General features: G+C 41.5%; 1 protein-coding gene across 16 annotated transcripts in view; it reads left to right on the top strand.

Moving 5' to 3' along the window:
- Mapk10 (mitogen-activated protein kinase 10) overlaps positions 1-16,489 on the top strand; it is a 266,659-nt gene extending 250,170 nt beyond the window's left edge. For 15 of the 16 annotated variants that reach the window (XM_059274830.1, XM_059274827.1, XM_059274829.1 and 12 more), the window contains 2 exons: positions 972-1,049; positions 15,538-16,489. In XM_059274830.1, the coding sequence (XP_059130813.1) occupies positions 972-1,049; positions 15,538-15,680 (221 nt within the window). In that variant the 3' untranslated portion in view covers positions 15,681-16,489. Of the gene's footprint in view, positions 1-971; positions 1,050-15,532 lie in introns of all 16 variants that reach the window. The other variant, XM_059274832.1, reaches the window with a different exon arrangement.
- Positions 16,490-27,464: the final 10,975 nt, after the last annotated feature.

The following is a 27,464-nucleotide window of genomic DNA, read 5'->3' as shown; positions in this document are numbered from 1 at the left end:
CCAAAGGACCGTGTGGGTGAACATGGAAAAACAAGCCCATGAAAGTGGCGTCAGGGAAACACTGATGGCAGACGGAGGGGTGCGGGGGTGCAGAAGGGTTGCTTTGGTCTAAATGAAACACAAAGGCATTATTGGGGCTTGTGAAGTCGCAAGTGAGAAGACACAGCCAATGTGAACAGGACACGTGCTAAGCTGGAGGAAGAAGTATCTGTGGAGGATATAAGCCATTGCAAGAAGGGATGAGTAGGACTGAATGGTTTTTACCTAAATCTGGCAACATAAAGAACTAGAGATCTCCAGGCTGATCTACAGCAACAAGAAAAAAAAAATTGGCTGCCAGTCTGGGGATGAAAAACATGATTTTTTAATTCTCAGGTTTCTGTTGTGCTTGGGTTTACAAGTCCACAACATAAGTCTGGAAGAAAGATGATACTAGAGACAGAAGTTATAAGGATTGATTATAATTTAAAGTCCATAGGATTTGCATGGAAGAAGTAACTATAAAAGGAAACAAGAGCATCCAAAAGTGAAGGCATTGGCTGGGAACACAGTCCCCAGCGGCGGGGGCAGGGGAGGGTGGTGGTGGTGGCGTGGGTGGATAAATTCCTAGCACACATGAGGCCCTGAGTATGGACCCCAATACTGCAAAAGCCAACCAAGAAACAAGTAAACAAGCAAATGAGGTTATTTAAGTTCTTGTACTCAGGAGTCCATCACGATCAATTCAGAAAACAGTCATTTATTTATTTTTAGACATTTACTTACTTAACTGCTATAACAAGGATCTGCTTTGCTTAAGCTTCATGCACAGTGCAAGAAAATATAGAAATGGAAGACTGAAAATCCTCAGTGTTTTAAGAATCCATTCAACACCATAGAGATGTTACTTGTCATTAGTTAGTGAATCTGTTTGTAGATTAAGGAAGTCGTTGCTTTTCTGTTATAATAACATGGGCAATTGTTTCTTACAGAACTTATCTACAAGGAAGTAATGAACTCAGAAGAAAAGACTAAAAATGGCGTAGTGAAAGGACAGCCCTCTCCTTCAGGTACTCACTCTCTGTGAATAACCAAGATGCCAGTACTTGTGTATTTTCCTGGCCTTTGAGGGGTATAGTCATAGACAAAATTGCTTACAGAGCCTGGGAACAGACAACATATGACCATTTCCCTATGTTGCATTCATTTTTTTCTTTTGAAACCATGCATTCCTTCTGGTCATTCTGATTCTAATAAGCAAGCATAGTGTTGTTGTTTTTCTAAATAATACTTTTATTTTTGAGATTATAATATAATTAAAATATTTCTCCTTTCTCTTTCTTCCCTCCAAGCTTCCCATATATCCCTTCCTGCTCTCTTTCAAACTCATGGCCTCTTTTTTCATTAATTGTTATTGCATGCTTATATGTATATGTGTATATGTGTGTGTGTGTGTTGTACATATATATTCCCAAATATATACAGCTCAGTCTATATGATGTCACTTTTATGCACATGTTCAGGCTGACCACTTGGTACTGGATACCCAGTTGGTGTGCTCTTCCCTGGGGAAGACTATTTCTCTCACTCAGCATTTCTTAGTTGCCTGTAGTTCTTTGTGTAGGGCTGAGGCCTCCCTGGCTTTCCTCCATCTACTTTGGCATGTCTATTGGTATTGTCCTTGTTCAGTAAGTCACGTTGGTGAGACTTTACGGCTGTAACTTCTGACATTTCCAGGAGACACAGTCTCACCGCAAACTCCCTGATCCTCTGGCTCTCTCTGAAGCTTCCTTCCCTCTTCTGCAATGGTCCCTGAGCCTTAGATGTGGGAGTTGTTTGTAGATGTGTCTGTTGGGCCTGGGAGCTACAACTTTGCATTTTGACTGGTTGTGGTTTTCTGTAATGGTCTCTGTCTCTTGCAAAGAGAAGTTTCCTTGTCGAGGAGTGAGGACTGTACTTATCTGTGGGTATAAGGACAAATATTTAGAGTGTAGTTGGGGATTATGCTGCCTTAGTAAAGTGGAAGTTGTATCTTCTTCTCCAAGATCCATGTCTTCACTAGCCCTGGGGAGTTGGCTAGGTTTTCAGTACCAGGTATGATTTCCTTCTTGTTGGGCAGGGCATAAATCAAATTATAGAGCTATTGTTTACCATCAAAATATGTATACTACTACTTCAATCTTAGTATTATGATGCCATGAAGATCATTGTCATGGTTCATCAGCGTCATAGCTGGGTAGGACTATTGGTGGCTTCCCTCCTTCGGAAGCTCACATGGCACCATGAAAGCTAGTCCTCAGAAGGGGCATTCAGGCCAGTTCCAGCTCAGGGGTCTCTGGGCATATGTTTGAACTGTGTGGTGTCTTCAGCAATAGGGAACTGCCAATCATCTTAGTGGGCAGCCAAGGGCAATAGCAATAGCCTGTAATGTTTTGGGAGTCTTTTGGACAACCCTGATCAGCAACTCAAAAAGGTCTTCTCGTACTTGGTGTTGTGTTTTTTGCCTGCTGGTCTTAGGCTCCTGGAGAGAGCATTGTCCACTCAGATGAGAAAAGTTCATTTAAATTATATATGCATATTTGTAGACAGACTTATGTATATTAAGGATTTTTCGGTAGTTAATATTATGATTCTTTAGCACTTTTCAGACATCCTTATTGTTCTTTTACTCTTTCTCTCTTCCTTCCGTGTTTATTTCCTTCCCCTCCTCTCCCCATTTTCCCTATCAGATCGCTTGCACACCATTAGTCCCCTTTCCACTGCTCCCCAGCCCCTCCCCTCAATGGCCCCTTCCTACTGGTTTCTTCAGTTGTTCTGGTAACTTCCATCTGAAGATTTGGAGCTAGGAGCCTCAGATGAGAGAGCACCAGTTTGGGTTACCTCGCTCAAGACAATCTTTCCTAGTTGCACAACTTACCTGCAAAGTTCATGATTTCCCTTTTCCTTACAGTTGAATAGCACCCCATAGTATGTATACATGTACCACACTGTCACGACCCACTCTTTCATAGAAGGACATCTAGGTTGTTTCTGTTTCTTAGCTATTGCAGCATAATGGTTTTGTAAAACTGAATTTAAGATGCCGGTGAAATAATATGACATGATCCGGTTAAGGGTACATGATCCTCAACAAAACCTAAGTCCTCCTTGCCCTCTGGCCACCAGGCTAACGCAGAGGTCAACAATCCATGCCTCCAGCCAGAACCTCTTTGCTCATTCATTTTCAGCACTGAGCTCTCCAAGTTCAGCGTGGCAGCAGTGTAATTATCTGCTAAAATGGCTCTGATGAAAGCCAGTGTGCAAAAGTCTGCAGCTTCTTTCAATATAAAATGGCATGAAGGAAATGTTACTGTAAATGGAGGCAGAGTTTTTCTGTCCCAACCGCCAGTCCCAAATAAACACACAAATACTTATATTAATTACAGAATGGTCGACCAATAGCTCAGGCTTATTATTAACTAGCTCTCACTTTTAAATGAACCCATTTCTGTTCATCTATGTATTGCCACGTGGCCCGTGGCCTTATGGTCCTCTAGCGTCTTGCTTCTTGGATGGCTCCCTCGCGTCTCTCTCCACTCCACCCTTCTTCATCCCAGTTTGATTGTCCCGCCTAACTTTATCCTGCCTTGCTGTATTATTAACCAACAGCTTTATTATTAACCAATGAGAGTAATTCATATTCACAGTGCACAGAAGGATCATCTCACAGCATATTACCATTCCAAAAGGGAAGATGTGGGACAGAAAAAAAAGGAAAGATGTGACCAAAGCAAAGCTGGAACCCAGCATGGCAAACACGGAGTTCTGTAGTTCAATGTCTAGCATCCAGCACAGGTAGTATCATGATGGGCACTCCAATAGACAACCCTACTCCCAAAGCCTTGCAACCCATATGGCCTCTCTTTGGGGCTGGCTCTGTTCATTATACCCCTCTCCACTGCAAATGCATTATTTCTTGCATCTCCAATTTCCCAGGGTCTCCATTTCAGCCTAGGCTTCACCTTCACAAGTACATATGTTACCTCCTTTTAGATGACATGCTACATATCACTCGACCTCTAGGGCCTTTCTTTAAAAATATTAGTGGAAACCTTCATGACTCCTTAATTCCTGAATTCTATCTGCCTAAAATATTAGCACCATAAGGATGATACCATGGTCTGGTGACATCTGGAACCTATCGGGGCCTCTGTGGACCATAGCCATAGCACCTACTGAGCACTTCAGTAGCTGATTTCTGGAAACACACTTTCCTGGTTGACCCTATGTGCACAGAGCACCACAGACATACCCTGTCTCCAGGAAAAACCATCAAGTGAATTTACAATGCTTTAGAGCAGTGATTCTCAACCTTCCTAATGCTGCGACCCTTTAATACATACAGTTCCTCATGTTGTGGTGACCCCCAACCATGAATTGTTTTCATTGCTACTTCATAACTGCAATTTTGCTACTGTTATGAATTGCAATGTAAGTATCTGTGTTTTCTGATGGTCTTAGATAACCCCTGTGAAAGGGTCATTTGACACTAAGGGGGTCATGACCCACATGTTGAGATCTGGTGCTCTATCTAGCTCTCGGGATAGGTGAGGGTCTGGCCATTTCCTCCCAAGCGAAGTCCAACTGTTTGGCTTCCTTTAAATGTCACTAGTGTTTGTTTATAAAACCTACTTACAAATTTCAACTCACTTCTTCTCTGGCCAAACTACACATAATTAAGATACTCCTGCTCCACCTTCTTTTCCTGATCATCACTTGAAAGTCTGCTGTAAGCAAGCACCCAGCAAGATCTATGCCACATCTTGAAGGCTAACTTACCTTGGCACTTGGATAGTTAAATTAATTAACTACTTCTCATTTTTCGTTCATAGTCTCGGGACATAGAAAAATAACTGACAAATTATTTTGTGAGAACGTAACCCTAATAGCCTCAAGTAAAAATTCTGACAGAGTCCTTGTGCCTATTAGAAACCTCATATTTATTTCCAGCATTTCTGTCAACATTCCCCTCTTCTGAGCCCTGCTTACAATGTTCTATGTCTTCTCTAGCCTGTGTCTTCAGGAACTGGCAAACCAGTTCCAAGAGTCTAACCACGTGGTCAGGTTTAGTAGTTATTTTCTGTATTATTCTCTGTCACAATTACCAAAATGTCTGGGATAAGTTAAGAGGAGAGGATGTCAACTCACCCTCTCAGACTGTTCAGTCCCAGCATGAGGATTCATATCACAGTGTCTGGGGAGCAGAGAACAGGGCACCCAGCAGCTGGGGAGCAGAGAACAAGGTGCCCAGCAGCTGGGGAGCCGAGAAAGGAGTGATAACTCACCATCTCCCAGAGTTCACACCACAGAAGCTGGGCAACAGAGAATGGGGTGCCCATGCCCTCTGCTCTTCTCTACTTTCCCTTTTATTTTTTCTGAGTCCTTATGCATACAATCTTCAAACAAACAAACAAACAAACAAACAAACCACCCTTACAGCCACACAAACAGGTATACCTCACTATCCAGGTTATCCTAAATCCAGTCAGTTTCTCAGTGAAGATAACCATCTTCACTGGTGAGGAGATCAAGGGCACAGTCACAGTTGCCTTCCTTGCCAACTCCCCTCCTTAGGCACTCCAGGTCTGGGTTGACAGAGTCTGCGGACACTGTGGCTGAGACACACATGCTGTCTGCTGCTTAGGAAAGAACTCACACGCAGAATCGGACAGGCTTACGGAGTTCCTTATTGAGGCAGAGACGATCATGTGGGGTTGTTATAAACACCATAACATGTTTTCCCATAGTCATTAAGAGGGTAAAGAGGTAATCTGTAACCAGGGATCACCCCACATCTCAGACTGGGAGGACAGTGGTTTGCAGAACTCACTTTAGTCATCTTCACTTTAGGTTCTTCCCTTTCCACACTACCTTGTCCAAAAAGAGTTTTCATGATTTCTCCCAAATAAGAGCTTTCTGCATTTCTTACTAGCTCTTGTGTTGTGAACATATGACACTTTTCTTATTATCCATTATTTATTACAAGCTCATTGAGACAACTGTATGCATTCATCTGTGTGCCATACAGGGCAAAGTGCTCTCTATCTCAGTAAATATTTATTACTTGGAAAATTGGCTCTTAGTTTTTCTCTTCACACACACACACACACACACACACACACACACACACACACACACTTCAAAGACAACTCAAAACAGGATTTTAGGTTTAATATTACAGTACACAATTAAGTATATTCTTATACCACAATTACACATATTTATCTGCCCTGTTAATCTCCATGAACATGGGTGATCCAAGCTGCTGATGTATGCTGCTGCTAGGGTATTTTTTCCATTTTTCAGATGAGGTTTTTTGCTCTTAAAGGGGATAATTTGGTGCATTAGTTTTGGAAAATGTACATCATAAGCTGTTTTGTGAGCCTGATTAGTTTAGTGTGGATAGTTATTTTAAAAGAACATCAGTTAAGTTAACCTGGTGAGAAGGTTCAGACCCTTTTTAATCAATACAACTACCTGTACCAATCAAAAATTGCCTAATTTTACATGTTCTCTAAACTATAGTTAGCAAGCTTAACCAATCTATAACTCAAATAACAGTAGATGAGAGATTTTACTGGATGACTTTAGAGTGGAACTATTGTTAAGTTATGTGTATTCTATCTTACATGACACATTTATGTATAATGTATTTGTATGTGTCATGTAGAGATTGGATGGCAGCTGGAGCTGGTCTAACAGCTTATGTGAAAACCATGTGTATCTCTTCTCTAATGAGAATGTATTGATCTCAGATTGGCAGCTTGAAACTAACCAGCAAAGATTTACCACATGGAAGCTGGAAGAACCCATAAGTCACACTGATTCTGCCCTGGAGAGCAAACTGTTAACTTTTTACCTGTGTGCCACTGCATGTGTATACTTATGTATGTGTGTGTGTACCTGCATTTGTAGGCATGCACATGTGTGTGCATGTAGTAAACTAAGAAAAAGCAATGACTAAAATGTTTTGTAGAAGTTGCCTCTGACATTTTCATTGTAATTACTTTTTGTCAGAAATGTTTGCATAACATTTTGTTTCATAAGAAGCTGGGATGAAATACTTTTATCATATAAGTTCTCTTGCTACTCATTTACCAAAACACTAGGAAGCTTATATAAGGAGTAAGTTAATGTAGTTCATCAGGAACAAAGTGATTCCAATATCAAAATCTATCATATTAGAGTGATGATTTAAAAATACAGATAGGAAGTTAAGTGCACATTCAAAGAATAATATATAAGTCTAAAATTTATTGATGGAATCATTACATATCAATAAAAACTCATCTAAATTTCAGATATATCACTAAATAATTGTGCTCCCTTCTGCTATCTGATTTTACCTGCAGAGTTATCTGTTTTCAGTAGCTGCACCATTTGCTTCCTGAATTGATTTGTAATGCCTGCCAAGGGAAAGCAGGGGCAAACATCAATTTGCTCTGAAAGCAGATGTTACAGAATGTTAGCACTATAACATATGCAGGAGATTGTGTGTACCAGCATCCCTGTTCCTCCTGAGAAGTGAACTGCTGTGGTGATATTGTGTCCCTCAACATATTGTGCACCCTAATAAACTTATCTGGGGTCAGAGAACAGAACAGCCACTAGATATACATAGGCCAGAAAATGGTAGCACACATACCTTTAATGCTATCACTTGGGAGGCAGAGATCCATCTGAATCTCTGTGAGTTCAAGGCCACACTGGAAACAGACAGGCATGGTAACATATACCTTTAATTTCAGGAAGTGATGGCAGGAAGCAAAAAGGCATATAAGGTGTGAAGACCAGGAACTAGAGGCTTTTAAGCTTTTAGGCTTTTAGCAGCAGTTCAGCTGAGATCCATTTGGATAAAGATTCAGAGGCTTCCAGTTTGAGGAAACAGGATTGGCTGAGAAGCTGGCAAGGTGAGGTTAGCTGTGGCTTGTACTGTCTCTCTGATCTTTCAGAATTTACCCCAATAGCTTGTACTGAGTTTTTTTTTTTTTTTTTTATTTAATAAGACCATTTAGCAGGTTCGTGCTACAAGCTGCCCTAAGCAGGTAACCGAGTCTGTAAGAGAGATGGATGCTTTGTCAGAACAGGCAGAGGTTTTTCAGTCTCTAGTCAAAGACACAGCTTCCCAAGTGTTCTGGATGTTCAATCCTTGCTTCTCAAGTGCTCAGTCTTCTACATCCTCGGAGCACACCCCTCCACACACAACTTCCCCACCAGCCAGTGGTCCAGATTACTAAGACTGATTGATTAAGGAAAAAAAAAACATTCAAGCTCAAATAACCTGAAGCTCAAGATTTTGAAGCTACTGGAGAATCTGTCCCTCAATAATTATTTTCCTTCTAGTTTTTCTCCTAACTCTTTGTTTTTATGTTTTCATTTGTGATTGGGAAGATGTCATCAAGAAAATAATTCCCATTTTAAAAACAGTCACCAATGACTAGTTCAGGCTAAATAACTTCTGGCGCAGAAATTTCCATAAATTACTTCGTTTCATGAAATCTAGTTTTTCAAATTAAAGTTGCAAGTAGCTAATAACCCTCATTTGTAACAGTATTAGCAAATTTGATTCATTTAAACACCATTTTATTGAAAAATTATAGTATTGTATTGATGACAATTTAAAAATTGTGTCTCTCACCTGAGTCCTTCTGAGTAGTGCAGAAGGAAGGGGTGTTTACCATGTGCTGTGATGTTCCTGACAGACGGATACTATAAACAGTTTTGATATAGTTTAAGTCTGTTTAAGAGAGTTTCATAAACTTCTTGGTAATAAATTAACTTGGGTGAAGTCCTTGTTCTCATCCCCCTTATTTGAGTTTGGATTTATGCTTTACAAAGTCCGTTTATTGCCTGCTTGTAAACAGACTAGAAAGGGTCATCTCGAAGCCAGAGTGTCTGCTGTCAGGTCGAGAGACATTTATTGAAGCTCAGTAGAGGAGATCACACAAAGGCAAACTCATGCCTCTGATAGGAATGGGCTCATTCATGCTCAACAGCCGTCTCTAAGAAAGGTGATTAGTGACATTTGTAAACATGGCATACAGATTCTCATTGTAAATAATCTCAAGAAACCAAGGTGATACAAATAAAGGCAGCTACAAAGGGCTGCTAATCATTGGCTCTAAGAACCCACAAAGATCCTGCATCAGGGTACCACTGGTTAGCCCACATCATTGTATCATCATCATTTAATATGCTTAATTTCTAGTCCACTAGAATTGGGAGTTTTTATTCAAAGAGATTAGATACATTTCTGTACACTAGCAATGAACAGAAAACAAGCCAATTGAAACTATGTCCATGAAGAAAAAACATCTAGCAATAACTTCAATAAATGAGGTGAAAACTTTGCACTCAGAAAAATATTAATGTTGAAAAAGTTGAAGGTGACCTAAATAAATGCTCCATTCTTCTCCATTTTCTTGGATTGGTGAAGTGTTGGTGTTCCCCAGGGTGATTTATTGGACAGTCAGTTAAAAAAAATCAGTGGTTTTTTTTTTCAGAAATTAAAAAAGTTATCTTAAAATTCAAATGAAGGCTTTGCCCTGGAGGAGATTGGAATGGGGGGTGGGCTGGGGGGAAGGTGAGGGGGGAGGGGGGAGAACAAGGGAATCTGTGGCTGATATGTAGAACTGAATTGTATTGCAAAATAAAAATTAAAAAAAAAAGAATATCAGCACCATAAAAAAAAATTCAAATGAAAATATAAGAAATAACCTAAATAATCCTGAGAGAATACAGTTGGAAAATTTGCATTTTTCTGATTTGCATACTAACAAGAAAGCCACACTACTAAAGACAGAGTATTGGATACTTTTCTCATTGTTGGAACAGAACACTTGACAGAAGCACATTTAATAAGGACGGGCTTGTTCTGGGTCATAGTTTGAGGGGACACAGTCTATCACAACAGGAAGCCAAGCAGGGGAGGCATGGTGGTGGGTGTGTGAGGCAGCTGGCCAGTGCATTCACCCTCAAGAAACACAGAGAGATGAAGGCCAGGGCCCAGCCAGTGTCTTCTATTTAGTCTAGGACCCCAGGACATGGGACGGGGCCACCCACATTTAGGGAAGTATACTTTCCATAGTTAAACCTGCCTAGAAACATCCTTAAACAAAGGTGTGTATCCTGGAGGATTCCAAACCCTGCCAAGTTGACTATGAAGTTGACATCACAATCCACTACTGCTGCTGAACCCCTTAGCCACAAGGCATTGAAATGGGCCTAAAACCTACCTTCACTAAGGTGTACGTAGGTATACACACACACACACACACACACACACAGACACACAGACACACACACACACACACACACACACACACATATATATGTATATGAGTTTGTTTGAATTTTTGGTCAAAACTGAGGAGAAGTTCTCTATCTCTGCCTATCATACAACAATGTTGCAACTCATAGAAAATATTTAATCAAAGCAAGGAAATGCATAGAAGGAGATTTTGCTGTGAGCCCCTGTTACCCAAACTTGGAGATAAGTCTTTTCCCCGGAGCCAGAGTTCAGGCCTTTGGGGTCAGGCCATTTTCACTCCCATTCTTCCTGTCCAGGTTACCAGTGGCTGGGATTTGATCCAGGTGTTTCCAGGTTCTTAGTATTTTATTCTAGAACGGAATAAAGGTACACACAGGTTGCAAAGTAGCAAGGATACTTTATTCATCCGGAAGTTTTACTGGATGGAGACCTGGAGGAGGGATGAACTGGTCAGTGTAGTTCCCATTCAGAAGGTGTCCACGTACCTCTCAGCTTTAGTTATGACTCCCAGAAAGAGGCCCTCATTCAGGGTAGGAGTGGTAAGAAGAAAACCAGGCCTCTCATTGCATTTGACTAGGACAGAAGCAAAGACATTTTGCCTCAAACATTTCAGACATCTCTGGTGTCAGGCAAGGACATTTTAGCTGTTAGCCAAGGGGGAAAAAACCTGTTCACGTTTGGGGTCTTCTGCCCTAAACTGCTAGCCAGTTTCTGTCTCCCATTCATCACTATGGAGTGGCCACTACTAGGTGGCTAGCAGGTTGCCGGGTATGTTGTTCAGGGAAGGTTATGATAGAGCCCAAGCCAAATGGAGTCCCCGTCCGCTAAGATACTCTTTATGCTTGATTGCTTCGCCACCATCATACTTCCTGTCGGGAGCTTCACTCTCTAGAAACATATCCTAAGTCCTAGGGCCTTGTGGTGTTATTTCCATGAGAGCCCGACTCCAGATCAATGGGACAGAGCCGAGAGTACAGCAGTACATCTCCACTATAAAAGAGGATCAATTAGTATTTCACAGGGGTACCATGACAACTTTATAGGAAAAAAAAAAAACCCTTTTCAATAACTGGTGCAGAAACAAGCAGCGACTTGCCTACAAGAGAGTGAAGATGGACCTCTGCCTGAGAACATGTGCAGAAATGAGCTCAAAGTGAGTCACAGAAGCTGAGTGTAAGGACCAAAATGTAGAAGTCTTAAATGAGATTGCGGGAGTGAATCTTCACAGCCTTAAGTTAGGCAGCGTCCTTCAGAACTAACAACAAAAGCCCAAGAACAGAAGGAGCAAATCTGATGTCTGTGTGTATGAGGAAATTTCCAAGAGAAAAAGCAATCCATGCTAAGAGAATACCATTCACAAATCACACATCTGAGAAGCGCCTGTTCCCCATTGGTGAAGGGCTTTCTTGGCTCAACAGGAAGAAGAAAATGAGGTGATTTTTTTTAAATTATTATTTTATTTTATAATTAATTTAATTTTACATATCAGCCACAGATTCCCCGGTACTCCCTCCTCCCACCCCTCAGCCTTACCCGCCCCCCAACCCACCCCCCATTCCCACCTCCTCCAAGGCAAAGTCTCCCCTGGGGATTCAGCTTAGCCTGGTAGATTCAGTTGAGGCAGGTCCAGTCTCCTCCTCCCTACACCAAGGCTGAGCAAAGTGTCCCAGCATAGGCCCCAGGTTCCAAGAAGCCAGCTCATGCACTAAGGACAGGTCCTAGTCCCACTGCCTGGGGGCCTCCTAAAGAGTTCAAGCTAATCAACTGTCTCTATTATCCAGAGGGCCTGGTCCAGTTCCATAGGGGCTCCTCAGCCATTGGTTCATAGTTCATGTGTTTCCATTAGTTTGACTATTTGTCCCTGTGCTTTTTCCAATCATGGTCTCAATATCTCTTGCTCATATAATCCCTCCTCTCTCTCGCCAACTGGACTCCTGGAGCTCCACCTGGGGCTTGGCCGTGGATCTCTGCATCCGCTTCCATCAGTCACTGGATGAGAGTTCTATCATGACCGTTAGGGTGATTTTTAACTGAAAAAAAAAAAAAAAAAAAGCATACAAACAGATTTTTCTCCAAAGAAGGTGTACAAATGACCACCAAGCACATGGAAAGATACTTAAAAGGGTTAGCCACTGGGCAATGCAAATTATCCACAGTGGCACTCAATTTACACATGCTTGGTGTCTATAATCAAGAAAGCTGATAAATGTTGGTGAAGCTGTGAGGGCACTGTCATTCTTTAAAGCTGTCTGTAGGAATGCAAACTGGAGTGCTCACTTTCAGAAACAGTCCAGTGCTTCCTCAAGTAGAGTCAATTAAGCAGAACTACAGAGTTGCTCAGCACCCAAGGGATACGAAAACATAGCCGTACAAAGTCTCTACGTGAACGTTCATGACAGCACTGTGACAGCGTTATTCATAACACCCTTAAAGTGGAGATGACTCAGTAGTTAGCAAATGCTCATCAACCAGGAAGTAAGTCAGCGAAATGTGATGGTTAGTGCGATGGCCGTTATTCAACTATAAAGGAGCGGAATGCTGACATGCTATTTAAGATTCCTCTCTGAAGATGTATTTTGCTTTAAGCAATGTGTGACAGAAGCCAGTAACATTCACATTGTATGTTTGCATGTGTCTGAAGCGTCCACAAGGCAGAGGCTTACAGAGACAGTTCAGTCTGTGAAGAACTCAGCTCACTCTCCTAAGCGTCGGGAAAAGCTGGACACTGGGATACATGCTATTGAATTCAGTACTGAAGAGGTAGAGAAAGGAGAATCTCTTGGGTTTGCTGGCCAGCCAGTCAGGACTACTTAGTGAGCTTCAGGCCAATGAGAGACCCTGCCTCAAAAAGCAAAAGGTGGACAGTGCCTGAGATACGACACCCGGAGTTGTCCCATGGCCTTCATGTGTACACACAAACATATATGTACACATATCCACGCATATTTTTGCACACAGGTGTGCATGTGTGTGCACACATGTTTTATGGATGGTTGAGAAATTGAGTATAAGACTTCCACTGGGGTGATGAAAGGGCTACACAATTGACTGTAGTTATGCTGTACAACTCAGAATTCATTTAAAAACACTGAATTGTACATATCAAATTCGTAACTTATCTGATACACGAGTTATAGCTTAATGAAATGATTGTGGGGAGATAATAAACATTTTTCAACTCTACAGTAAAAAGCTAAATATAAACTGTGGTCTCTTGATTTGAAAGCCAAACATAACTGAAAATTGCATTGCCCCGGACACAATGGGCAGCATTAAAAAGCTGCGTCATTCCGTTAGGTCTGTAATTGATCCTGCACTTATCAGAGTATTGTGTGCCGTTTTCATCCCCACCATGAATTGTTCCTAAGAGGAACATCACACTAGTAACACTGGGTTATCAGTGATCAGCACTTCTGAAGGAACATGGAAGATGTTGGGCTGATGGAATTCTAGTGTAGGGTGTAAACACAACTCCACTGGGGCCAGGGCTGTCTGCTAGCAATGTGAGAGGCTGGCCTACCTCTGCACCATTTCTGTGAGGGTTGTAATGAAGCAGTATCAGTATTGGAACAAACTGAAGCCAGGTAAATTTACTTTATACACCACTTTGATAAAGGTAGTAATTATTTACAGGAAACTGGCAACATTTAAGATTAGGGGTATTGGCATTTTTTAAAGAATTTAAAAAGGAATGAAAAATACCCCCCAGAGTTTCTGTATATGAAACAATGGAAGTACAGAGGAATGCAGAGAGAATGATCACTGACAGGGGAATTTAGTAGTGAAGAACACTAGGAACACAAGAAAAATTTAGTCATTTCTGCCATTAACGTGGACATTGGTGCACACTGGGTTTTCTTTTTCTGTTTTTTTAAATGTATTCCTCATAATTTATATAAGTATTTTATAGTTAAATAAAACTGCAAATGTATGTAAATGTATGAAACTGTCTTGGTGAAAATGTTTGAAACCCCCTAGCTACTTTTACACATTTTTTCCATAAAATATCTGCTGTTGGAGCAGATACTTTGAATGCTGCTTCTTCTTCTTCTTCTTCTTCTTCTTCTTCTTCTTCTTCTTCTTCTTCTTCTTCTTCTTCTCCTTCTTCTTCTGTTTTGTTTTCTGACTTAATATTGAGTTTGTGTGATAATTCAATTGTCCCTTATTTTCGTTATCACCAAATAGATCTTTCATACAACTGTTTCTCAGATGAGACAGTTTCAGTGGGAAGTCTTCATTCTCACTTGTTGATAAAGCTGTAGGTGTTTTAAGTAGAAACCTCTTCTACAAAGCACACACTCTATTAACAAACACATCACTTAGGCATAAAGAATACAGAAATGGGGGAAAACAGGAGGTAGGCTGTTTCCAGGTTGCTGAGGTTTAATTTTGCTTTCTGGTGCCTTTGGCTCATCTTTCCTTTGTTGTTCTTAAATCTAGTGCACTACGGCAAGTCTTTGCTGAAATTGCCTTCCTGGAGTTTCAGAGTCTTGTAGCAGGATAAAAGACGTCTTCAGATGAATAACCCAATATCTGCAGAGCCTAAGCGAGCAAGTCTATGGGAAGGGAACTCAGGCTTTAAGGGGTGCACTGACATAGTTTTCCTTTTCTCTTCATTTACTTTCCTCAAAAGTCTTGGCTTTTCTACATGGATTTGAGTTTCGGTATTGTATTTAATGATTAATTAATACTCTGTTTTATATACTTTCATTTTCCTAGAGCTGTAGCCATTAAAAATTCAGGTCACTGGGTTTTGCCGTCCCCTGTTTCTGGGCTAAGACCGTTACCTGTGTTTGTCTTGCTCCTTTCATTAAAAATATCATGACCGGACTGCTACATGACAGGATTTTATTCATCCCTCTTCTCCATAAATGAGTAGCTTTCTACCCCTGAATGATTACACAGTCTCAGTGGTCCTAATTAAGCATGCAAATGCCTTGGCTTCATATAAACTCAGTTACATTACAACACTGTGGAACGTAGGGGTGGGCAGTGTGACTGGTAATTCCTAATTTGGAGTGAAATTTGATATCCATTAGCCTGTGAATAAATGTGACATGTAATAAGGATTCTGAATTATTCCTTCTTGATTTTCACCATCAAATTCAGTTTCCTGCGTCAGTTCTGTGAAGGTCTCCAGAATAGAGAAGATATGTCTTCCTGTTTGCTCCCAACCCTGCACTCTGAATAGCGTTCACATGGGTCTGGTTCCAGATTTAGTCATGTTGGTCTTCATTTTCTCAGCACAGGTGCAGCAGTGAACAGCAGTGAGAGTCTCCCTCCATCCTCGTCTGTCAACGACATCTCCTCCATGTCCACCGACCAGACCCTTGCATCCGACACTGACAGCAGCCTGGAAGCCTCGGCCGGACCCCTGGGTTGTTGCAGGTGACTAGCCGCCTGCCTGCGAAACCCAGCGTTCTTCAGGAGATGATGTGGTAGAACACAGCACACATGCACATTGCGCGCACACACACACACACACACACACATACACACACACACAGTTTGCACACACATATGCATACACAAAGACACTCTCACACATGCACAAAAACATATACGCGATGTCAAGAAAATAGCAAGAGAGAGATCCAACCTAAAATTAAGATAAATCTTTCTGCCTGCTTCTCCAAAGTTCTGTATTACAGCTAAGCTGAAATGTATACTTCTAGTTGCTCTTGCTTTGGTCTCCTTCAACAGTGCTTACTACACAAAATAAATCAGACACAATTAGAGAAGCCTTTTCCCCAAAGTGTATTTTAAATGGCTGTGAAACCAGCAACCCGTTAGTGCCCTTCAAATGGCATGACAAGGTGTGCAGTGGCCCCATCCAGCATGTGTGTGTCTCTATCTTGCATCTACCTGCTCCTCTTGGCCTAGTCAGATGGATGTAGATACAGATCCGCATGTGTCTGTATTCACACAGCACTACTTAGAGATGCTCCTGTCAGTGTCCTCAGGGCTCTACCAAGACACCATGCACTGGGGTACCACATGGTCCATTTCATGTGATCTATTACTCTGACATAAATCCATCTGTAATATATTGCCAGTATATAAGCTGTTTAGTTTGTTAATTGATTAAGCTGTATGTCTGATAAGAAAATATGTAAAGGGGAAATATGGGGGAGTGAACTCTCAGACCCTTGAAGATGTAGCTTCCAAATCTGAACCGATTAAATGGCACCTGTATACCAATTTGTAGAAAGAACATATGTGATGCTTACGTACAGTATGGGGGAGGGGGGAGCAATAGCTTTCAGGATTTAAATAGCTTGGTCTTTAGAAGGACTGTGTGAGTCAAAGTCAAGGGTGCTTTCTCTGGCAGTGGATACATAGCAGGGACTAGAGCACAGTGTAGACTGTGCTCTGTTTTGCTGCAGTATAGACTATGGACGAAAGGAAATTGCTGCCTGGATACTGGGAGACACCAACATCCATGTTTTAAAGACTGGACACCATTTGTCTTTTTAAAATGTGTCAAAATATGTCTTTTTAATGATGTGTCGAAAGAGAAACTGCTGGAGAAAGGGGAAGGTGACAAGGCAGCACCGTTGTCCACACATCCATGGTAAAAGCCCTTGCCTGAAACACGCTGGAATCACCTCCATGTGATCTCCTTCAGAGAAGATAGCTCTGCCTAGACCAATTTGAGATTGTAGGGTATGTTTTCCACATGTGGGATGCTTCCCAGAGTCATCACCTGCCAATATTTTCATTTCCTCTTCTGGAATAGAATAGAATAAAATGGAATCCCCAAAGCACAGAGAGATCTTCAGGACAGCATCTATAAGCATCTTCATGGATATTATTGTCCCTCAGAGGAGTTGTCCCTCAGGGGGGTTTCTCTGACTCCTTGATACAACTGATGTTTCATACTTACGGATTTATTTTCATAGATGTGTGTAACCTGAGAAGGGCTGATAGTCTGACTTTTGTATTGCAGTAGATATATGAGAGCAATAACGCCGTGCCAACACAGCTCCTACTAGCTAGCATTAGCAATGACTTTGTCTTAAAGCCATGAAACGTTAGTGTGTTTAGAAAAATCATCTGAATCTAGCTTAAATCCACGGAAGATCCTGTCCGAGCACTCACGGAGGCACTGTGAACCATCTTGGTTATATACAAGGCAATGCTGGTGCGGCTTCTGAGCAATAACAGGCACCAGGCCCCGCTTCCCTTCTTCCTTCTGCGGGTGAAGCATCCACCACAGCTATTTGCACTCTGGCCATTTTGGTGCTCACCCCTGTGGTGATATTTCACCTGAAGAAGAAGTGAAACACGTGAGTAGATGAACGTGATCGGCCTTGTCAAAGGAAAACCCTCAAGTGTACAGAGAAAACAGCAATGCCAGAGTTCTGCAAACTGCCTTAAAAACAACACCAGGGAAGCTCTTCTCCTTTCAAGCAATAGAGTTAGTAACCTCAGCTGCCCAGCCCTCCCTCTCCCACACACACTGCAGTGAGGCTGCTCCTGGGATGGCTTCCCACTGTGTGGTTCTTTGCAAGCTGTGGTACTGAAAAGGGAGAGGAGGGGGATGGTGGAGGGAGGGAGATCTCCTCTATCCTTCTCCTATCTTGATCTTCTCCTATCAAGATCTCCTATCTTGAGATCTCCTCTGCAGCTCATCCCCTGGAATAAAGGTATCTCAGTCTATCCTTTTCCCATTCTTTTTGGTTAATACTGCAAGCAAACCAATCTTTATAAATGCTGACTCATTCTCACAAGTTCTCTCGTTTTCCTTTCTGTCATCTTTTTTTTTTCCTTTTTAAAACTTACGCATCTCCCTACTCTCCTGCTCTTTCTCTGTACTTTGCTTTTGTGTCTGTGATCTCTGTATCCCTCCACTCTGTATCAGACCAGATTAATGCAAAGAACAGACAATGGCTCAATGGCTTGAAAAAAGCAAGTATTGAAGGGGATTCCGTTAGGCACAAGATGGCAATAACAGACAGGCAGAGTTCTCAGCAGAACGGCACGGAGCTGACCGGTTTCCCAGGTAGAGGAAGCAGACAACACAGATCACCTTCCCGGCCCTGCAGGTCGGCCTGGGTGCGGCTAGTCTGTCTCCTGGTGTACAGCATTGCCCTGCTGGGGACCCTTGGCCAAAGATTCCCCTGTGGACAAGAAAATAGGAAAGAAAACCCTTGGGTTTTAAATAGCACATCCACGTAGAGATGAGGGCTTGGCTTCTGGACTTCATGAAGGATTGGTTTTAGCTGATCAAAGAGGATAGATGGGAGGTATAACAACAAAGAGAATCACCACAGTGAAAGTTTCCCCTTCACAGCCAGGACCCCCTGGTAGTCTCTCCTTTGGTGGTGGTTATACTCTGAGAAAGTTTGCAGTATACAATGTGCCCTCTTCTGGGTCTTCTTAGTAAAAACAAACAAACAAACAAACAAACAAACAAGTAAGCGAAAAACCAAATATTTATTTTATGTGGCCACCTGTTACTACCAAGGGTGTTCTTACTTTGGGAGCAGGGAACTGTTCTGAGACCTGGACTGTGTTTGTGGAAGAATTGAAGGAGCTACATGTGTTCATATTGCAGCAGAAAGTTAGCATTCTTAGGACTAGACCATCTGTACTTTTATAGGCAACTGGTTACGCAGTGGTCCTTACTATGTTCCGTGGTGTTCTGTAGAAAGGACGTGTGTGGACCCCTGAACAGGAAGAACTAAATTGCTACCATGTTACCTATTTCTTTGCTACTTTAGGGTGTGTTTGGTGGGTCAGTGTACTCATTTTTCCAATGGGATACATTGGCCTTATAGCACAATTTTTTCTTGTTCAATAAAGATTGAAAATAGTACGTCATCCTTCAGAATCTAACGTAGAGCTTCATGGGTCTGGGTCCCACAGCTGGACCAGGACTTGGCCAAGTCCTAGCAGTTGGAGGAAACTTATTTAATCGATGGCTCAGGGGTAGTGTGGCTTCTCTCAGTCCACTATCCCTGTCAGAACAAGTGTTGTGTAAAGATACTGCTAACAAAAGACCAGTAAATGAGAAACTTGGTCATGGAACACAGAACAAATGGAAGGCATGACAATGCACAAGTCCTTTTGTGATCTGTCAGGGAAAAATTAATAAATCTAATTTACAGCTCTTAAACGTTTGTCGTAGAGCTCGGGTTATACAGGATCCATTTGTTTCATTTTCGTAGCAAGAAAGAATCTATGTCTGAGAGGCATCAGCTAAAAATTAATAAATCTAATTTACAGCTCTTAAACGTTTGTCGTAGAGCTCGGGTTATACAGGATCCATTTGTTTCATTTTCGTAGCAAGAAAGAATCTATGTCTGAGAGGCATCAGCTTTGCTGGAAGAGATAGCCTCCATGGTCAGAGAGAGGAGAGAAGACTTCTTGGGGAACTTTGATCCTAGCTTCGTTGGGTCTAAAGAGAAATCCCTCCCACCACTGCAGCACGCCTGCCCTCATAAACACGTACACATTTTAATACCAAGAGGCCAACTTTTCTACACGTATTGTTAGATAAGGCAGTCTATTTGAAAAGAAAACAAAACAACTAAACAAACTAAAAATTTATAATGTAAATAACCAAATCAATTGTTTTCCTTGTAATTAAAATATAAATTTTATTTCTTTGGTCACCTAAACATGTCTTGTTAGTTCACTTTGACTCATTTCTTTGGTCAAAGCAAAGTTGAAGACTTTTTTTATATGTGAACCCCTATTTATTTAGTTCTTGATCATGTGGGACCAATGGCCAGTATATCCCAGTAGAAACAAATATCCCAGCCCTTATCTGCCATCACTTGTCCATCTTGCCATGTCCGACATCTCCCCGGCATCTGCTTGTTATTCTGCACGATTGGACTCCAAAATTCATAACTGATGAAGAAAATTGTCCTATATCAGTGTTTATGAAGTGTATCTACAGCACACATGTACACACACATGTTCACATATGCCCATATACATGTTCACATATGCCCATATAGTTCTCTATCAACCTGGAAGCCAAATTCACATATGTCCAATTTCTTTGCAAAGTCTCAGAGGTGAGACCTGTTGTCAGTAGCCTGGTAGGTTTGATGGTATCTAATATGGATCAAAATAATTGAGTCCATTCCTGTGTTCTTTCTCGTGTTCTTTCGTTTCCATTTTTTTCCCTCTTATTTTAAATATGTCTGTGGAAAAGAGCACAATTTGGGGAACTCTGACATCTTGTGATTTGTATGTCTTATGAATTATTAAACATGGAGGAAGTATGCTTCGCTTCTCATAAAACCAAATGAAACCTGGACTCTGTCAGACTTTCCTTTTGGCAATGTTTATTGTTTGTGCTACTTTGGTTTCATGTACTGCCAGAGCCATAAAGGGCTTCCATGACTTCCTTCTGACCCCAGTGAACAAAACTTGCAGTGTGGTCAGATTGTACCAGAGGGTAAATAAGAGGGAAGAGATGGCCTCCTTCTCAGCCTAGGTCTCCCTGTAGAGTGGTGTGTCTGTGCTTGAGATTCATTTCTTCAAGAAAGGCCTCTGTTTCCATCTGCAGATACGAGTTTCATGCCTACATTTCAGTTGTAACCAATAAGATAATAATGGACAAACCTCACTGGTAAGAAGATCAGGACTACATTTTTTTTTTCAGATTAATCAACAAAATTCCCAATTTTAATTTTGTCTGAGAGATCTCTTTTGTCTACACTATTATCTCAGACTGCTTCTTGAATTTAAGGATATGAATTACGGCTTGATGGAATTCACTGAACTTGTCATGGTTCACCTAGCGCTGCCTGAACAATGTTGAGGAGTGGCCTGCATATTTCTGGGAACAATACATTTTATTTATTCAGTTAATAGAAGGCTTGAAATGTAGACATTCCTATTATTACACTTTGTCTTTCATTTAAGGAAAATAGACGTGAAATGCTGTTTGCTACCTCTGCAATGACCCTTATTCTAATAATTTTCTAATTATTTTAATTTATTCTTTTTTCTTCGTTTATTTGAGGGGGAGGTACATGGAGGTCTCTTACTAAGTAGGCCAGATGGTCTTGGTATGCTCAATCCCCCTGCCTCAGATTCCAAGCTTGTACAAGAATGCCTGGCTGCCTATCCTGACTTCAACCACAACTCTTTACTTTCCCTTCTTAAAAAAAATTTAAAATGACCAAGCATAAATATCTAAAAATACCCATAAGAGTAAAAAGAACAAATTCATTCTTCATGATGGTTGGCCAAAGAGGGCAAATCATTCGTACATTGTAGGTACCATAAAACATTACCATATATGTGCTCATTTTGATAAAGTTTGCTATGAGGCAAGATAAAGGCTGTTGAGCATTATTTTCTTGAAAGGACTAGTGGAAAATCCAACCTAGAAGGGTGAATCTACTTGCTCAATAATAGAAGTGATTGTAAAGAAAGTAAAGGATTTTTACCCTACCAATTAACTCAGCAGTCCTTGTTGTGTTTTACATATGTAGCGTATGCCCTGCAGTCTCCCACCTCCCCAACACACAACACTTTGAAAGGCAATGCCCGGAAGACCTGTGCAAACAGTGTACACAGGGTGTCCCATTGTCTCAGGTCTGCTCACGCCTGGCACCTCTGAATGTCATGAGCATTTCCCTTTCAGTTCCAGATCGAGTTTCATAGCATCTAAAGTCACTGAAGTGTACTACACAAATGTACACTTCTCAAACACATGAAAGATAAAGTGTAAAGAAACAAACTAACTAACAAGAATCGAACAACCCTGCAAAGCCCACCCTCTTCTCTCAAATATTTCCTTTAAAAAAGGGATGGTTTTGGTGTGTAAACTTCATTCACTTCACCTTGCTTAAAGTCTTTCTGTTCAAACAATTTCTGTCCATATTGTTTGCCTCTCAATAGTGTGTGTTCAGTGTTTTTATCTTACACACCCTCTGTAGTCTGCTTAGAAGACTGAGTCATACATTATGTGCTTTCTACTAAAAACATCAAAGTCCATGTTCATGAAAGTATCGTCTACAAACAACTATACAGAAAATAAAATTTTACAATGCAAATAGCATTTCACACAGTTGAAGGAACTAATGATTTTAAACAATTCCTTTATAAAAGGAAGACACTCGGGAGTAGTTGCAAGCTCCTTCGTGGATTGGTGACTGGAATTGGCATAAATTAATCTCTAAGAAGGTTACTTTGAATTTCTAGTTTAATTTCTAATTCTAGTTTAGAATTACATTCTAAAGTATTTAATCAGTCCATGCCAAACACATTTATTAAACAGTTCGGGGTAGAAGACAAATGTATTGCGATTCTTATCCTAAAAAATGCAGCCAATAAATCAATGCCTAAAAATAAATGGTCAATGCAAAATATCTTACTCATTTATCCTCTTTTGAAACAACAATGTGTTTAAATTAGAGGTGCATCCTAAATGAACCCATTTTTATTATCGGCAAAAAGAAGAAATCTTCTTTCAGTGTTCTCATTTTGTCTAATTGTGTTTCAAGTATACTTAATGAACCAGCATAAGAGAATTGTGGGTATTTTCTATTGTATTATGGGGATGGATAATTTTTCAATTCATAAAAGAAGCCAGCATGGGTATTCTTTTCTCTGCATTATGGATTGTTTTGATATTTGTTCCGTGGAACTCTTGGGCTTTTTGATGCTGAGCTCGAAGCTCAGCTCTGGCATCACTGAGTCCGAAGTCACAGCAGGACTGGAGCTGCTCTTCAGTCACACTCCAGTCTGAAGCCAAATCGTGTGTAAGTTGCTCAGTCTAAGTTGCAGAAGTCCTAAAATACCTTAAGACACAATCCAATTTTTTTATTTTGTATTAAAGATTGATCTCAGAGCATTCCTGAATATCTCTGCTGGAAAAGTTAACATCAGGCCATAAACATACATTTATCAGTTTATGCCACAAATATTTATTGAACACGCCAAAATCTTTAAAGATTGTCATAGGTGCACATCACTGTGATGAGTTCATGCACCTAATGCCTTCATGCAGTCTACACTTCAGCGTGCATGGGAGGTGGGATGAGGTAAGATAGGTCTACATTCTGAAATACAAGGCAGGTTGACAGGTAAGGCATGAAAAAAGATGCCATGAGCGATAAGGTGCCCAGGGAATGCCTCTCGGAGGAGGTGACACTTGGCCAGAGGCCTGAATAAAGTTAGGGAATAAGACACATCACCAGTGGATGAGGAACATTCATGCTGAGGGGAACACCATGGCAGAGGCCTGGAAAAAGTTGGCTTTTATACCACGAAAAAGAACACTCAAGAATCCTGAGGATTGAACAGGACAGGTAAGAAACTTAATGACCATTGAAAATGGAGCAGAAGCCAGGAGCCTGAGCAGAGGGATATATTGGAAATTTATTCTAAATATGGGGAAACAAGGATTAGGGTTGAGCAAGGGTGTTATGCCATCTACACACACACACACACACACACACACACACACACACACACACACACACACACGAATTCTTCTGGTCTTGAGAGAATTCTTGAGAAGAAAGACAATGGAAACAATCTAGGCATCCCAGGCTGTGGTAAACATCCAGAGAGAAATGTTGAGGTTTGGATCAAGGAGAAGAATATCCAAGAAGAATTTGGTCAGGATATAATTAGGAATGTTTTGTGAACAGGGGCCAGTGATGCACACTTACAATTTCACTGACTTGGGAGACAGGGCCAGGGGGATTAGAAGTTTAAGATAAGGCTAGGTAAGGCACTTAAGATTTTGTCTGTCTCCCATTAAAAAGTAAAATGAGGCATGCCTTACCATGGATAAACCAAAAGGAGATGTTGTGAAAGCAGAATTGACATTGTCTGATGGACTGATATGATGTAAACGGTGATTAGGGATGACTCCAGAATTTTCCCTTTTGCATAAGCTGTAATGGATGATTGGTATGGATGACTGACATAGTGAACAAAATGGGAATCTGAGAGAGGGCAGCCTATGGGTTGCTACAGGCCGCAGGAATATATTTTAAGAACTCAGCTGGTAATGGCAAAGCCACTACCTGAAGGAATCACGGAGTTTCCTCAGAGGAAGCCAAATTCCAAGGAGCTTTTTGGTGTTATTTGACTTGTTATATATCAGCTGTCTTCTGTTATGAAAATTATGTGTGCCTTCATAGTTTTCCCAATTGATTTTTTCCTAAGAAGTGCTAACAGTGTGGACTGATCACTCTCTGGACATACACATTCCAGGTATTTGAAGAAAAGCCTCAGGAAAGGCTTCCTTCCACCAGCCCATTCATTTCTTCTCTTTCAGCACTGGAATCAGATATCTCCCTTAACCACTTTCAAGGACTAACAGAAATAACAGAACAGTCCAGACCACCACATACATGCTAGTCTCCTGATTTAAGGTAAATTCCACAAGGAGACACCGCCTAGGTGTCTTAAGTAATAGCTTCACACAATTTAGCTTGGACCCTTCTTTCTTACAGCCTTACTAACTTTATAGATCTCTAACTCCTTACCTAACCACTCCTAGGAATATTTAGATAACCTTCTGTACTTACAGCTATGCACAGCCAGAACCTTAGTTCAAGCATCCCTGTAATTATCATCATTGGTAGCATCTGGCCAGCTCCATCCCCAGACAGAGGAAAGTACCTTATCAGAGATATCTTTGTACTCTCTAAGAATAGACTTAAGCATCCAGACTACCCATTTGAGAAGGCCTGGCAGATGTGCCAATTAAGCTTAACTACCTCCTTTCCCAAATCTTACCTCTGGTTCTAGATCTCCCTTTATCGCCAGAGGCATCTAGCTGTACACTGATTGCCTAGCAACAGAGCACACTTTCCCCCACCCTGCAGAAAAATGGCAGATATCTTAGACAGATAGGAGCCATAGGAAAAAAGAAAGCAGTTTTATTTTCTCCCATTGACCTAGCCACTTATAGATTCTTAAAATTTTCTACCAATTACGTTTAAGATTATAGTTGAGCACATAAGATCCCTCTTCTTAGCTATTGCCTGAATTTAGCCTTTAGTTAATTCATTTCCCCATTAGTCACTTCCCTTTTGGGTTGCAAATGATAATTAACAATTACTGCCCCTCTTTGTGATTCTTATCACCCCTCTGTTTGACCTTGGAAGCCTGGCTTTGCACTGCCAAGGGATTACTGCTTGTAAGTGTATAGATACCAGGACTCCCAGGGTACGGGGGGGGGGGGGGGGGGGGCAGGGACAAAGAAGAAGATTTGGAAGAATAAATGACTGGACTAAGAGCTCTGTGTGCTTAGATTCTATTTCCCGAAAATAGTCCTCAATGTTCACAGTTCTCTCACCTGAGTCCCTGGGATGTATAATATTAAGGCTGGTCCCTCTAATATTATACAAAAATGGGTTATATCAAAATTCATGTGTCTGCATAAGACCAAGAAGGAACTGAGTGTAGCTTAAGACAAGATGATGAAGATGCTTCCTGCTCCAATGCAGAGACAAAGGGCAGAGCAGGAATGTCAGTGAGGCGCAGGGAAAACCCGGAGTAAAGACTGAAGTCTGAACCTGACCTTGCGAAGGTCGTTGCTGACTTTTAGGGCAACAGCTTCTGTGCAAAACTGGGCAAGAGAGTAACTTCAGTAAATGCAACAGAACATGGGAAGTGAGTAAATAAATAGGTGCAGAAATTTCCCTTAAATGTGGAGCAGCAGAATGATATTGAAGTTAGAGTGTAAAATGTGGATTAAACATTCCCTACAACACCAGTACCAGTGGACAGGCTGACAGAGGAAGAAGAAAAAGTAGTTGTAGTGGATAGCACATGGTGCTTGGCAGGCTGGAGGGTTGGTGGAACAGAACAGAAATGTCCAGCAGAGGAGGACATTTGCTTTCAGAGACAGTGATGTCACAGGAGGAGGCAAGATGGCACACGCTGGCCGGATGGACGCTGTGTGGAAATTTGTATTAAACAAAAACCCGTTTTCATCAGAATTTTTTTCTCAGTGAAGATAGAAGTAAAGTTCTTACATTGACTAGAGGCAGAGTTTGTGGAAACCATGGAAGAAAAGTGTGAAACGGATCCAAGAGTGGTGGTGACTGATTGCTTGATGTGGCCCAAAGTTACATAAATAGAAGCTAACCAGGTCTGCATGGGACTCTTTGCTATTCATTCCCCACTTAGTTTCTTCTTCCTTTTTTTTTTTAAAGATTTATTTATTTATTTAGGTATTTGAATGCTGTCTTCATGCATGCCAGAAGAGAGCATCACATCACATTATAGATGGTTATGAGTCCCCATGTGGGTACTGGGAATTGAACTCAGAACCTTTGGAAGAGCAACCAGTGCTCTTAACCACTGAGCCACTTCTTTATCCCCTCCCCCATATGCTTAGTTTCTTACCTGCCAGTTAGGAATAAACAAAGTGCATTTAGGCAGAGTTCATTTGTTTTATTTCTTCTCACATTGATAGTTTAGGGCCAGGAGAATGAGACACCAGAGCACTCATGAAAAGGAACCACAGACCAAGCCAGTCACCTAGAGAAGCAGTAACTTCAGGGACAGTGGTGATAACATACCAAGGTCAGTGGCTTGGAGTCCCTTTCGAGGAATATTCAAGACAGGTTGCAGTGATGGGCTGAAGGGACCGCCCTAAAAGAGAAGTGGTTATTAGAGAGCGGATGTTGGATAGGAATGTTTAGGAACTTGAAGAATGAATGAGGTGTAATCACGGGTGGGGCCACCTGGTGTTCAGATGGAACACACGGTTTTGAGGCATGGTCAGGGTGGAGCGGAGTTCACGGACAGAGGAGGAGAGTAGGGCACAAATGCTTGTTGCATGAGCTGAGCATCTAAAACAATCAGAGAGGAGGAGGATCAGAAGCCTGACAGAGCTGGGAGAGAAAGCCGCACCCACCTAGCCTCAGGCCAGTGCTATGCGCGTTGTGAGAAAGACCTGGCAGCCGGGGCTCTCAGAAGGGGCTGTGATTTAGAGAGCAGGACTTAGGGTGGGCAGCGGCAGGCGGCAGGTCTAGAGGGAAAATGGAAGAACATGAGGATAAGAGGGCATGAGAGCTGGGGCCAAGGAAGGAATCCACTGAGCAGGGGAGGGTAATCCCACGGAGAAAGTGGAGCGGGGGTTGGGTAACACAGACCACAGGAAAGCAAAGCTAAAGGCAGAGCAGCCAAACGCTGGTGCTTTTGTCCGGTTTCAGCAGTGAACACTGTGTTTAGA

Source organism: Peromyscus eremicus, chromosome 10 (assembly GCF_949786415.1).
Source record: "Peromyscus eremicus chromosome 10, PerEre_H2_v1, whole genome shotgun sequence".
Lineage (NCBI taxonomy): Eukaryota > Metazoa > Chordata > Mammalia > Rodentia > Cricetidae > Peromyscus > Peromyscus eremicus.
Note: the sequence above shows the minus strand (reverse complement) of the source record. Positions and strands in the feature narration are given on the sequence as shown.